The sequence below is a fragment of the Papilio machaon genome, chromosome 10 (genome assembly GCF_912999745.1).
Source record: "Papilio machaon chromosome 10, ilPapMach1.1, whole genome shotgun sequence".
In the NCBI taxonomy this organism is placed as follows: domain Eukaryota; kingdom Metazoa; phylum Arthropoda; class Insecta; order Lepidoptera; family Papilionidae; genus Papilio; species Papilio machaon.
The window spans coordinates 276,723-292,367 of record NC_059995.1 but is presented as its reverse complement, the minus strand read 5'-3'; the positions used below and the strand labels follow the sequence as shown (position 1 = coordinate 292,367).

Genomic DNA, 15,645 nt, shown 5'->3' with positions numbered 1-15,645 from the left:
AATTTATATCCAGTTACATTATACATTTCGTATTAGATTTATGTCGTCATATCAAAATTACAATTGTCATAAACAAATTTGGAATTCATCTTCTATTTAACGAAGTTAAGCTTGTTAAAAACTTTTATTTCATAGTAGTATAAACTACACAACCTCTCTCGGGATCACCTTTAACTTTCAACTTAAGAGAATACTTAAAGCTTGGGTTTGACAAGTCTGACCCTTTTTACGATACCGTAAATAATAGTATCAAATAAATTTTATACTTACGACGAGGCAGAGTATATAAACTTTAACGACTGTTATTACAGAGGGAAATGATAAGCTGTTTGGTTAATTTACAAAAATTAATTCAAAGAAAAAATACCTCTTAAATTTATTTAATAAAACTCATTGTATAATTTTTAAACTATTAGTATTTTGGTTTGAAAACCTAGGTTTGGTTGTAGTCTTATCGCTTTTTATCTACAGTGATAAACTATTTATATAACACAATAGGACAAGGTTTTCTGTGTTTTACGTTTTCTAGTGTAAAGATGTAGGTTGAAAAGAAAAAGTCCGTTCATTGTTGACATTAAGATTCTGTTATTTATTTCTGTACAATACATTTATTAATTACACATATAAAATTTATGATTTTTTTTATCTATAAGACGTTACTTGTATTAACTTCTGCTGAATAGTTATAACTTAATTTACATAATTTAAATTATTATAATTAAAAATAATAAAAAAAAACAGCAGTATTCAAATTTTATAGCTAAAATAAGTATATTTGTATAGAAGAATTATAAAAACCAATTCATTGATTGGAATGTTTTTTTTGACAATAAATTTAACAAGGAAAATATCTTAATTAAAAAATGCTAAATGATATTTTTTTTAATATTTAAATACATTTTTCTTTCTCGAGTGACTTAAATTTTAGTATAAAATTACTCGTTATTTGAACTTCTTAAAATAATTTATTTACAATATTGGCACATCTGCTGAAATTGAATTAACTAATTGGAGAAATTGAACACATAATTGGATGAAATAAAATAAATATCAATTTGTAAATAATAAATATTACTAGTATAATAAATAGTACTCCCCCGTAAATATAAGAAAATCTTAAAAGCCAACCAAATTACAAATTACCAAATTATTAATATATTTATCTAATTCATGTTTTAATTGCTAAAATTCTTACTGAAATAACTTAATATAAACAAAATTACTTTAATATTGCGTAGTTTCTATAAGTCTTACAATTTAATAATAATTTCACTACAATTTGTTAAGTAAAGTAAAAATAATAACCCAAAGAATTAATATAAAATTAAACGCTATGTTACTTCGTGTCATAAACTAAAATGTTGTCTCGAATAATTTATTTCTTTATTTTTATATTTACGGGCGGGCGGTGTACGGATCAGATAAAGTAGAGACATTGTAGAGATAACTCTACTCCCTTGAAATTAAAGCAAGCGGGAGAAATTTATTACATTTTTTTTTATTTACATTTATAATATTAATTTACCTATTTACAATGACAATTAGGCACTGATAAATAATGATCGCGCAGATTTATTTACAGATTATAAATGGTACAATAATTACTTATGAATTTGGATAATTAAATTATTGAATTAAAAAAATATTTTCTTATCTGTTTTACTGCCCGATCTTACCATCACATTTAGGGAGTTACTTAAACAGTCTCTTAGCATAGATTTCTTATATAAATCTACACTAAGTGTCTCCCTTTAACTACCCTTAGTGTGACAGTTATTAATTAAACATCTATAATATAACTTTCCCTGTCCTTTGTAACTTTTGTGACATTAATTTATATTCGTCTCACTTTATTCCCTAAACAGCTCCAAATTTCATTTGAGTAACAAAGGCACTTGTCTCCCGAGCAGAAGTAATAATGTCCAAACAAACATCTCCCTCTGATACCTCACAGAAGCGCCCTCTGCCACCGCATCTGCCGAAATGATTGCCAAATGTAATTACTGTTCACTATATTTTTTCGAAATAAATAAAACCTCTCATCAGTAACAATCACATGATTGCTTTTTAAAATAAGACATAAGGAGAAGCAATTTTTTTTGTTTTCATAGTGTTTGATAAATTGGAGTGTAATTTTCAAAAGTATCAGTATAATAGTTTAAAAGTTAGTTTTCACAAAGTTTAATAGATAGGTTTTAAAATTGTGTTATGTAGGTTGTAGCACTGTACTTACTATTTTTACTAAACATATAGGATGATATGTGCGGGCGTGCCGCGACGTATAGGCGCACGGCCATGCTACGCACATGCGGCGGTCGCGTGGGTAACGTGGCCCGGCATCGCAACGACAGGTAGCCCCGCGGCGTGGCGTAGTCCTCGGGGAACACGTGTAGCGTGCGCCACGACGCACGTAACCCGTCCCCGTCAGCCCCGGACACGTGTGTTACGCCCGTTATCAACGGGTCCTAAACAAACACAAGTTATTTGACCCCCTTAAAAATTATTGTACATATACTTAATTTTCGAAAACTAAAATTCTCTCTATGTAAAGATGTAGTTATTTTATTTTCTTCGCACACATATGTTTTATCCTCTCCGGGCGTAAACTGTGAAAGTAACAACATCTATGACAGCGCTGAAATTTCATCCCTTTTCCACCCCAAAACATAAAGGATAAGCTTGGAATTGCTTTTCTTATTTAATTTTAGGCGGCTCTCTGACAACAAAGTACTAGTTAAGATTAGATAAAACTTCGAAAGAAATACCAGACTTAATTATATTTTATATAAGATTCATCTTTTTAAAAATACTACGTAATAAAAATGATATTATCAAATGCTTTAAGATTTGATGTATGACAGGTTTAAAAAAAATATAATTTACAGTAAATATTTCACATTTGACATATTACAATTTTAGCTTCATATTAAGAGAATCGTTTAAAACATAGATTGAGGTCGATTAGTGACTGAACCGTTGTTGTGAAAATATCATGATTTTGTTCGATTTGTTTTATAACATCATTAGTGTTTAAAAAGTAAAAGAGTTTATTGACGCAACATTGTAATGATGTTCGATTGACATTATTACAATAAAAATGTAATCGAAATTGGAAAAAAGGTGTTTACTAGGGTAGTTCCAATTTCAAAAAAATTAAATAATATTTTATGTCCGTCGTTACAAGGTTTCGTTGTTCGGATTTTGGTGAAGTGTCAAATGAGACCTATTTAATTAGCCCATCTTTAGATTCTATTGTTTTGTTTATTTCTTATTTTTTCCCTAATTAGTAGGAGAGTTCTATTTCAATTTGACCTTTAGCATTTCTAGTCGAAAGCACAAAACAGAAGTATAGGTACTCGTACTAACCCACTTTAGCAAATGCTGTTTTCATGTTCTGCGATCGATAGTTTTAGCCTAGTTCTAGATATTGATAGGATTATATTAAATTGTAGGCGGTGGTTATTGTCAACCTAATAATAGACTCGGCTTTTTACTTTATAATTGAATCTATATTTTAGAAGTTAGAAGCCATTAGTAGCGTTAATTAAGCAATCATTAAAATACGAGCTTCGTTTTACTATTTGAATTGAGTTATTTCATTTAATAGTTTTAGAAACAGACGGTGTAATAAAAGTTGTTCACAGAATTTAAATTTTTGGACACATTTAAAATTACAGTTAAATTTAACTTATTGTTTTATGCTATGGCATTAGTTAACTTAGACGTAATACAAGCTAAAGCTAAAAAAAAGTTTCGAACCTCCTGCGGCTCGGAGTCGACAAACCAGTCGATCTCTGCAGCCGGCAGTGAGTAGTCGGAGGTGCAGTTGACGAGAGCAGTCTCCCCCGCTTGCACCAGCGTTGGTAGCCCAGTGATCAAAGGGTCGTACTCCGGCAGCACTGGAAACAATAAACTACGTCACACCTCAATCTAAACATCTCCGATCAAAATGGTTAATCAGTTATGGTTAAGCCTGGTTAACAATCGGGCATGTTACTGAGGCTAAATTAGTAGCTATCATAAAATTTATTCTCGACTTGAAGATTTAGAATTGTTGTACGATTATTGCAATACATTGGGTCCGATTGTTTTAACTAGTTTAATGTAATAGATTGTTACCGGCTAATGTCATGTTGGCGGATCGCTTGTCAACAGCGAAGCGTGGCCCCTCGCTGGAGACCTCACAGGTGTAGCGTGCGCCGCCGCGCTCCGGTCGTACCGACACCACGCACGCGCTCAGCGAACACGAACTGTTGCTGATAGTCACCTCGCTGTTGTTGAACGCACGACTTTCCAGCTACATCAATCATACGATGAGTCATTTACATTAAATTTCCGCTGCCGAAATTCTTGTAAAAACATATAAAAAACAAATAATAACAATATAAAATGAATTTCTGGACTTAACTATAGTACAGTATTCAATGAAAGTAAAATACGTAATTCTCTAAAGTTATATAACGAACTCTTATAGAACTTGTAACTAGAGTTTGTGAACCTTTTTAAAAGTCTGTATAAGTTAAAATGACATACAAAATTCCTTCATATTCATGAAGCTATGTCGTATGAAGGTAGTGTTGGCTCACCTCTTGTGGGGTGTATCTGAATATCTCGTTGTTGTCTCGGTACCACTTGACGGAGTGCAGCGGCGGGTCGTGCGGCTGACGCGCGTAATGGCAGCGCAGCTCAGCCTCGCGCCGCGGGTCAGCCCACAGCGGCACCTCAAGCAGCGTGATCGTGTGTGGCACGCTGCGTGCTATACATATATACGTATCGTAAAATATATACGTCTCTTAAAGGTCGCTTAAGGTCAACTTCTGAATGTACGAGTTACCGTAGGTTTCTGACACCAAAATCTCTGTTTAAAATAATTTGTTATCTCAGTTTTGTCAAAGATAATGACAGGGACGATACGTTTTTACGTCTCAGAAACCAATGGTTAGAGATGTGAATGTATCACCATTAATTTCTATTGCTAAAATACTTATACTCATAGAACAAAATGTAGTTAATTCTGTTTTCTTAGAGAGAATAACAGTGCTGAAATACACTTTGTACAAATGTTTGACTCTGGAAACTTGCTGACAAATATTCCTACTTAGTTACATGAATGTGTGCAACACAATTGTACCTTGACTTCAACAAATAGCCATCCTGTAATATGTTTAAATGTATTTAACGAAAAAATTGAACGAATTGTTTGATTTAATTTTTATTTCCGTCTTGCTACAAATTCAATTAATCATTCCACACAAGGAAATAAACTTACTACAAATGAATGAGCTTTCGTGCTGTTGTAGGACGGATTAATTTCAAAATAGCACGAAAACTATACAAAAAAGACCAGTGTTTCTTTGATTTATCGTAATTTACTAATAACATGTTTATACTTTCATATCTATTAGTTATTTTTTTTTTAATAAACATAATATAACTAGCTTTTTCCCGCGACTCCGTCCGCGCGGAATAAAGAAAAAAATAAGTAGAAAACGGGGTAAAAATTATCCTATGTCCGTTTCCTGGTTCTAAGCTACCTGCCCACCAATTTTCAGCTAAATCAGTTCGACCAATCTTGAGTTATAAATAGTGTAACTAACACGACTTTCTTTTATATATATAGATTACAGAGTTATTTACTTTATCAATAGCAACAATATAAGAAGAAAACATTTGATTGATCTGAATTATTTGAAAACATGGCAAGAAGCAAGTGGCATTTATAACACAAAATTTATTACTTTCAAATAGTCAACAGCGTTACGTTTTATTTAAATAGCCTTATTTGCTTACTAACAACAAAAGACGACAGAATGAAATGATATCGCTAAATCTCTTCCAAGAGATATTTCATTATTTGAATTGAACTCCAATCCGTAACGTTATTTACCTTTGCTCGCAGCTAAATCCCTAAAAGCCTTCGAGCAAAATATCCTATTGTACAGTTTCTTGGTACAATTTAAATCAATGTTAATTACTGAAATTATTTATCATCGTTTTAACATTTTAAATCATTAACCAAAATAAAGAAGTTACACATTTCAGTTAAAAATAAATTATCTTTAAAAAAACTAGTTTACGATTTGTTTTCGTAATAATTATTAAGTAGAAGTATTTAAGGATTGTGTGCCATGTAGTATGGAGATAATAGCTTTTCCCTCAGAGTTAAATTTAAAATCATATATTTCTTCTGACATCATTAACTTGTGTCGTGGGTGCGTAATTAAATGACCTTTCAACAATAAATGCGACACTGACCTCTTTATATACGAGTAGTATGACATTTTAATTCAGTTAACTGGTTATTTAACTTATTTCACTAGGAAAATGCTTTTCAATTTTGGAACGAAGTTCCTTATCGCGCGTTGTGAAAAGGGGCTAGACGGAAAAAATTCTTACGAAAAGTTGTCACGACACTTTTTGATAGACGAATGAGCGCTACTTCACCATGGCAACGACATGAAAATTCATAGAAATAAAATGTACTTTTTGTGAAGACTTAAGTTTTTTATTCATAGAATAAACATTGGTTCCTTCACTAATTAATTGAAAGGAACTTCGTTCCATCCGGGTGTCCCTTGACACCTCTCAAGTTTTTTATTTCACTAAATAAACGAAACATTGGCATTATTGAAATTATTTACTACTATTTCTTTAACCATAACCTAAGCTTGTGCTACTCGTATTTAGGGAATAGTCGAATAGCAGATTGGAACTCTCGACCACGTTTGGTTGACCTGTACCTTTTACCACTAAGCATCTTATTTCAAAGTAATGTCTGAAATGTTTTGATGATGAATGGATAGCTATAGTTTAAAAACTTTTATAACAAGCCAAATATAACAAATGAACAAAATAAACTTTTGTTTATGTTCAAAGTTTTAAATAATCTATCCTTTTTCATTAAAAGAGTAAAATAATAAAAGTAACATTTCATTCCAGATTAAAAAAATAAAAAATAAAAGAGAACGTTAATACCGAAATAGAATTATAATTTAAAGCTTTCCGAATCTCCGTAAAAAGCGAATGCAAATGTTTTGTTTATTTAAAAAAAAACGCTTTACTATTCTTCGTATAAATAATTAAAATAGATTGAAAAGGAATACATTTTTTGATCAAGTGTTTTAATCAATTTTTCGATGAAATGTTTATTATTTGTTTGTGACTTCAACAAATCCAAGCAATCGGCTATTTAAATCAAAAATAAAATTTCCAAGATATTTTTAATTATTAACTATAATATTTCAGTTACTGTCATAAGTATGATATAATATTGGGGTCATATTGTACCATCTTTGTATAATACGACCTTACAACGGTCGTTGTTGGTTCAACAATGTTTGTTCATAAAATAAAAGTTTGCACCAACTTTACAGCATTGTTCCTCCATGCTAAAATAGCTCAGTCAATGTTTGCTGTCGGTGCTCCGCGCGGTCCCAAAATAATTAGACAAGTCATAAGTTTTAAATGAAGTGTACACGGAACTTATTTCTGTACGAAAGTACTGCGTCAAAGTTTTAGTTTTAATTTTACTTAGTATTATAGAGCTAGTTATGAAACTGACATAATATGCTACATGTAGATGGTTTGAAATCATGACACTTGTCGCATTTCTACCAGAATATTTATTTGGTAACTGGCAGCAGAGAATAATATTCGCTTTATTTTTTATATTGTATGGTAGCAAGCGAACAAGTGGCCACCTGAAACCGCCGAAAAAACGAAGCGACCTCTGCCCATAGACATTGCAGATGCATTGCCTACCTTTAAACAACGTAGAAGGGGACGCACAAAAAGAGTATATTTCCCCTTCCTATGCGTAACCTCTTGTGCCGAAATCACTTACCTTTCCCTTTCGTTCCTTTAAAAAAAAAGATGTGCACGGAAATTAGGGCTACGGTACGCATACTCACCGGACGAAACACGGAATTATTTCCCCTTCACGCCTGTCTTTAAGCCGCTGTATATTTAATATAAAATAATTTTCGTATCATTCTCAAGTATCGGATATTGACATCAGCGGTTATATTAAACTGTTCATATTCCGCAATATAACAGTATCGATATCATTTCTGTGTAAGCGTTAATTTCGTATCATCAGTGTCAAAGGAGTTATACAGCTTTGTGACTAAGCCTACTTCAGAAGTTTGTTGCTAAGTCGACGTAACCTTATACATAAGATACAAAGTTACAGGATCAAAAGACGAATCGATATTCACATAATATTATGTAACAATAATTAATATTATATACCTATTTTAGCATATTTATTTTATTACCCTATTACCTTCCATGTATAACCTTCTACGAATGAAATTAGGTTTTTCGTATTACGTAATATCGAACGCGATTGTTTTGCGATGCGAGGTCCCTGGTGTTGGTATGTTTTAAACATTCTTAATTTACGGTCCCATAGAGGGCGCTGTACTCTCGGCATATGATTAGGTAAAGATAAGTTTTAAGTGAAGCAAATATGGAACTCCCAGAGAATTCGCAATGCGGGTAAAACTTTGTCCTAGCTAAATGAGAAAATCTCACAACATGCTTAAGATTAATTTCGGAAATATTTTTGTATGTATTTTAGAGGACAAATTACGAATACATCCTACTAATATACTATAACAGATAAAAAAGTTAGCGTAGAATTTCACTGCCGTTATACTCATATTTATACATATTGTCATCCCTTTTAATCTTTTTGACAAAACAGAGACGACAATGTATTAAAACAAGTGTCTAATTCTACGCTTAAAGTAAATAAGTAAGATTTTAAAGATTTTAATTTAAATATCATTAAGACTGAAACTGCGTTAAGTAGTGAACATTTCAACCAACTAATTTGAAATTATATTTATTTGTCTGTCCATTTTGTTTTTTAATTATATTAGAAAATATTCGTGGGTGTGACTATTTAATAGACTTAATTAAGAAATATAACTTCAAACTTTGGTGGTTTTTACTAATATACTATTCGTAAGAAACAGGATTCTTACGGCAACTGTGCCGAAATATCGGGAGCTCAAACAGCCTAATCGTGGTAAGAATCCCGTTTCTTACGAACAGTATATTAATTACGAAATTTCCGAGTAAAAACTAAAGTAACTTGTAATTTTTTCAACTAAATCAATATGGTTTGTGTGCTATTTTTTTATTCGTAAAAAAAAAAATAACAAAGTTCGTGCGTGTTCAATGATTAGAATCACATTAGGCTGTATTCGATATTGACGTGCAATCACACGCCATCACTGAAACATGCTCAAGGAACAATTGAATTAATTTTATTTTCATATAAAAACATTTTCTTTTAGACGCCTCAACCATGAAACTGTTACCTTGACATGTAAAGACATACTCGTAACTGGGGTCGGACATTAAAAAAAAATTATAAGCATAATACAACGGCTATGTTCTTAAAATTGAAGTACTTATACTATTAATATTATAAAACAATGCTAGTGTACGATCAACAATGATAAAATAATTGTTAGAAATCTAAAATTATACATAATATAGTTTCGTACTACCACAGCTCTTATTTTGCTTAACAATTGCGATAAATAACTTATTTTGCACGCCATATATGGGATTTTTTTTTATCATAAGGTGGCTAGTAAGGTTATTGGAAAGTTATATTGTTTTTAAAGATGTTCAACTACCATTGGTAGAAACAAGTTTTGTTATTTATTTTTTTGTTTTACTTCTTATACTTTAGTAAGCTACGTTTTATTTTATATAGAAAATGATGCTTTTTTAAAAGCAAACTTGACCATTTTACCCTAATTATCTACATACACAATAAGAGTCGTATTATATGATTAATTATTATAAATAATCTGTAGATGTGCCTATTAAAAAATAGAAGTTAGTCATAATATTTGGTGTAAAGTTCACGAGTAAAATAGTCCCGGACAGAGCTCGCTACGACGAGTGAAATGCGTGGGGAGGTTGAGGGGTGGGGGAAGCTCCTTGAATATTTATTAACCAGCTCCGATTCTTTAACTATTAACAAGTTCAAGCGAACAGGATTACGATCAAGTTAGGGAATATTGTTGTAAGATTTATATAAATTTCAACTAAAAGGCATTAAAAATAGAAAGGGCATATAAAATAGCATTAAAAATAGAATAATTATATAGAAAAAGCTGTTAATAAAGAAGTTACATTATGTAGAAAAATATGTATTTCGAGCTACTGTACATTCATATGGTGAATAACTTCTTTTTCTTTAAGTAATGAAAGTAAATGGAGATTTTAAATCTGTGCAGTTTAACCTGTATTGTCATTTTCTAATACGATATTATACTGACTAGTAAATCTCCAATTTAACTTTAAAACTCTCATATGTGAACTCTGCATAAGCTGCAGTAAGTTCACTTTATTGATTTTCAAGCATATAAAATGTTTTATTCATAGCGACTCTGTACAGCAGCTGTGGTTGCGCGTAGCTTGAAAATATTTATTTTTAAATTATTCATTTACACGTGACGTTATGGTTAAGTGGAGGGAACGGTCATTTCATATTATATTACATAAACAAATATAACACATAAAAGGTTTGTTAAGTTTATAAGTATGAGAGTGAATATTGACAATTATATATCTATAAATCTTATAAAACAAAGTCGCTTTAAGTGGGATTTGTTTGGCTTGAACATTCTGCTAAGCCACGAAACAGATTTCAATACGGTTTTACCATCATGTAGATTATTTATACCGGATAGTTTGTTCACGGGCCGAGCACGCCCGTATTTACAATGTTTATGTTTTTATTATTAAACGGAACATAACCGGAGATAATACTGATATGAAAGAAAGGAGATTAGATAAATCATTTGCCACTCGGGAGAAGTCGTGACTCAACGCTTTTACAAAATATGATTAAGTCTTGTTCTGAAGAGAGAACTGATGACAATGAGAAGAGGTGAATTGGTATGTGACATAATTAAGAAGAAAACAGAAATTACGAATGATATATAAGTCTGACGGACAACAATCCCAGTGGCCCGACCCCACAATAAGTCGGATAAGGACAAGAAGATATTGACGATTTTTCAAAGTATTTAAAAAGTTAATATTATAAAATATTAGTCTGGATCTAGAACAGAGTTAATTCAACGCATGAATAAATGTTACATTTTAATTGAGTTAAAACATGAAACTCATGTCAGAATCCAATTAGCAGTGGAAAAATACGAGAGGAAATTCTGCAGGTAAATGGAACAGAATAAGAACTAAACATTTTATATGAACAGTGTATTGACATACTTCGTTATGTTACCGAAAGATTTTGAATCTTAGTTGTTTAAAATCCAACTTAGACAGAGTTGGATTCATATTCTTTTCGAAACAGTTACAGGAATTATAAGCGGAGTAGTAGCGCTTCATAAGTTTAATTTTTTTATGAATTGTTTTATTTTTAATTTATTTTATACATTTTAACCTTAATTATTATTCTACTCTTCTAACTAAAACTTTATTTATTTAATAACTTTGATGTCAAATACACAAAATATCGTCAAATAATCAGACGAGTGGATTTCGACAGTTTAATTTAAAAACTGTCGAGATAGGATATTAGAGAATTTTCATATCATTCTTAGAAGTTAAATTGAAATAGTAAGTTCAAAGTGATATTTCCAAACCAATAATAATCATCAAGTTCCTTGGTGAAGACATATGAGCTTTGACAATAACAAATATTAAAATAATGTTCAATCTTATACCGCATACTTAATATGAATTACAATCAATTGAACAAAACAACAAGAATTATATGTACGAGATGTCTTAATAGTGAAAAGCCATAATAAGCTTGTCCAATCAGTACCATAGTTGAACATTGAGTTAAATGCAGCGGAACACGGGCATTATTGCCTCATTCATGGCAACGGTACTGAAGAAAAAAAACTAGAATGGATTTCATAGTAATTAGGTCTCTACGTCACGAGCATTAATGGGTTTACGGGCGAGTTGTTTGCGTGTGGGTATTATAGTCGGAGCTAATTTTATTTGGCTCAACTCAGAGACCTTTGCCCCCTTCTCTTATATAAAAAAAACCTTTAATGTTAACTGAAACTATTGAGTAACCTTTTGATCAGGTCCGCAGATGCAAAGAAGAGTCCATCGCACGCTTGGTATAACAGGGAAAGATGGAGGGCATCAGACTGATAGATTTTTTATGAGGTGGACTGACAACGATAAAAAAGACTTTGACCATGGCCTTGTACGAGTATCAAGCATCGAAGCGAGTCACTGATGCCATAAAATCACGACCAATCTGATAAAACAGCAACGGAACTCGAATAGGTACTAGAATAGGAACAAACCTTTATTATACAGTAGGCTTTAATGAATGAGTCTGAAAGGTTAGTTATAAAAAATGGCTAATATTTGTTAATAATTGCTGTAACGTATTATTTTAAAAATGTACTAATTATGTAATGAAAAATAATAATTTGTTACTATTTTATGTGTTACGAAAATATGGAAAAAATTTTAATATCCACAAACTACTTTTTTATGTTACAAAAATACATATTATATGTGTACTTTTATCCGTTATTTCTTTTTTTCAAATGTTACGATACCAAACCAAAAATGTTACATATGGAAAACAGGTGTAGCGGTAACTTTATTTTATTTATTTATTCTTGAGCACTTTTATAAGTTCAAGGAGGACTTAATGCCTAAAGGCATTCTCTACCAGTCATCCGGTATATGAGAGGAAAGTATAATTATGTGCAGGGCAGATATGAATTGAAGATACTATTTTACTAATACAAATAATATGTAATACAGTAATATACGAGTATTATAAATAAATAAGTATAAATAAAATATTGTATGTATATGTAGAAGAAAAAGAATAAGATAAATAAAAACTCTAGATTTATCTCTTGGTCTTGAAAAAATAAAAACATAGATATACAAAAATATTTATTTAATAACATTGTATGTATTTCTATTCAATTGATAGCATTAAGCAGAGATCCAAACACAGTCTTCAAATAACTAAATGTACGCGATCGAGGGCCGAGCCCATTTAGGATTAGGAAGAATTAGACGAACCGGCAGCTTTTTTGTGTGTGGATTTATCTCGTGTCGCCTAGAGGGCATAGTTTTTTTTCCTCTGAACCGGTTTCAAACTCTTACACTTGACTTAAAGTAATTTAAATAAATAACAAAAAATAAATAAAATTAATTAAACTATCGCTAAAGTTTTGGATAGATTGATGGCGATTTACTAAGGCCATAACCATAGCTTTTACAAAAGCTTTGCAATTAAACGTGATTTAAATCGCTTTGAAGTTGAAAGTATTTAAAGTTATTAAGCTTTTTGTTATAACTACTATTCCGAATAAGATACGAGTAGTATTTTCTCGGCGATTGTAAATTGTTATTTTGCAAAAGGTGATTTCAAAAGTGTAGTACGTTTTTTTTTTTTTCTTAACACTTCTTTTCGTCTAAGTATAAAAAAAACATTCTCCCGCATCTAAAGGTAACCAAAACTCACCAACAAACATGGCCAGTAGTAGCAGCACGACCATTTTCATTACATCAACGTCACAATCACACAAATGCCATAGTAATAATTTATTAACCATCAAAATCACATTTCATACAAACATTTCACATTTTAAACTATTTCAACTGTTATCTTCTTCGCATTTAAAACACATAATTTACATACAAACCGAATCGAACGCTTTTTACGAGTAAGTGGTCGGAGCATGTGCGTAGAGATACCATACGTGCGGTTACGACGACCGCCGGATGCGAACTGAGCGCGAATGTCAAGTGATAAGATAACTAGGGTTGCGCGCGACTTCGCTCGACGCACCGCTGAATATAGTGCGACGAACTAATCTGGCCCGGTGTGAGGTACAGTTATTGCGTTTAGTTTTGTCAAACACAGTGGTAGACACCAACAATAACATCTGTTGCACGAAAGGGCCGGCTCGACCGGTGCAATACCACGATCACACAGAAGACAGACGTCAGGTGAAAGTAATTCAGCGTTTCGTCTGATAAGTGTGTCTGCTGGAGTCCTAATTTTATTCCTCTCTCCCGTTCCACCCTTTTCTTTAGATTTAACGCATACAAAGAGGCTCTTTTTGTGCGTCCACAACTCCGTTGATTAAAGGTATGTCTGTTACGACAAAATCAGGTGGTCATTTGCTCGTTTGTCACCTTATAATATAAATAAACAACATAAGTAAAACCTACATGGGCATAGAAAATTACAAAAAAGGCAGAACAATCTGACACTTCCAACTAAATACTTATACAAAAACATGGAGGTTAATGTGCTGTATAAGCTCGGATTCACTTTTACCAACCGGGTCAGATAAGTTTGTCAGACTATATTTCCCGAAGCTGCCATCAGATATCAATGTACCTGTGCCGAATGTTGGCAGTTAATTAAATTTTGAGGTTATCAAGGTACAGTTATTAGTAATAAATATTGTTCTAGCGAATTACAAGTTAAGGCAATTACGTTGGTAATTTTGAAATACATAATATAATATGATATGTTTAATTTAAATATATTATTGTTTAAATTAACATTGTAAGTGAGATATTATGTTAGGTGGTTAAATAACGGTTTAGTTTAAGTCTCTTTAAATGTTATGTTTAATTTAAATTCGTTGAATAATACATACTATATACATGTTCATTTGCAAAATGCCACATTATATTTAACTCAGCTGAAAATTTGAAACAAGATTCAGACTTTAAATCACTTTACAGCCTAAAAGCTTTCACTTCGAAAGCGAAAGTTAACCACATGTTACAGAGCCTATAACAAGCTGAAATATGGCTTGAATATAGATTTTTTTCTTTTATTATTATAATATACGCAACGTAAGGTGTCATAGAAGATATTTTGAATCTTGAAAATAGTTTTTAACTTTTATTCATTTAATTTGTTAAATAACGCACTAAGAATAGTTTATTGGTCATTAAGGAAGTAATATGTATATACGAAAACAGGTCAGGCTTTACTTCAGTGTTAGATTAAACATACATCGCCGAGTGGGATATGCACTGCGCGCATGCGTCAACCCCATTTGACATTTAACGTAAAACAATATTTCTTTTTATCGCATAATTTTAATGCCTCGACTATAAAATGGCTATAAAGTAAAATCGCCTAAACCTTATTCTTAGAATTATAGGTCGGAATGAATTCATTCTCTTATCATTCCACATCTAAACTTCTTTATTTTACGATTCTTTTTTATAAGTTTAAATTAATGACGGGCTATTTGCTTTTACTAAAATAACAACTACGCCATTTATATACCGAAATACCCAGCTGTTAGTATTGATTATTTTTCACGTGGATTTGTAAATATGTTTTTAAATTGTGGTTTTAGTGTTTTGAGGTATTGATCACATGCATATTGTATTTCTTAATACATATGACGAGTATGAATTTATTTGTAGTACGTTTTTCAGATATATAAGTGTTTATGTATACATTTATGTACCTATCTATGTAAATCCTATTATAACTTGCGTTGAATGGATTCGGTATTTTTTTCATAATTGTCATTTGAGCATAAACTGTTGGCTCCACAGCACATTACTAAGATTATTCTTGTCGCTCTACGTCGCCTACGACGCTCTACGAAGAACACAATC

At 31.6% G+C, this 15,645-nt stretch overlaps 1 protein-coding gene across 1 annotated transcript; it reads right to left on the bottom strand.

The window, feature by feature from the left end:
• Positions 1 to 1,738: 1,738 nt before the first annotated feature.
• LOC106713785 lies at positions 1,739 to 13,677 on the bottom strand. The gene is made up of 6 exons (XM_014506643.2): positions 13,511 to 13,677; positions 4,587 to 4,756; positions 4,120 to 4,297; positions 3,760 to 3,899; positions 2,234 to 2,465; positions 1,739 to 1,975 (listed from the first exon to the last, which is right to left on the bottom strand). The coding sequence occupies exons 1-6, from the start codon at positions 13,599 to 13,601 to the stop codon at positions 1,875 to 1,877; spliced, it is 912 nt and encodes a 303-aa protein (XP_014362129.1). The 5' UTR covers positions 13,602 to 13,677; the 3' UTR covers positions 1,739 to 1,874.
• Positions 13,678 to 15,645: the final 1,968 nt, after the last annotated feature.

Bases quoted from the DNA above. Each gene is read 5' to 3' on its own strand.
- LOC106713785 (XM_014506643.2), bottom strand. From the start codon at position 13,601: ATGGTTAATAAATTATTACTATGGCATTTGTGTGATTGTGACGTTGAT. The intron at 4,298-4,586 runs GTGAGCCAACAC...TGATTGATGTAG, and splicing joins TCAGATACACCCCACAAGAG to CTGGAAAGTCGTGCGTTCAA. The intron at 2,466-3,759 runs GTTCGAAACTTT...GTGTTTGTTTAG, and splicing joins TCGACTCCGAGCCGCAGGAG to GACCCGTTGATAACGGGCGT.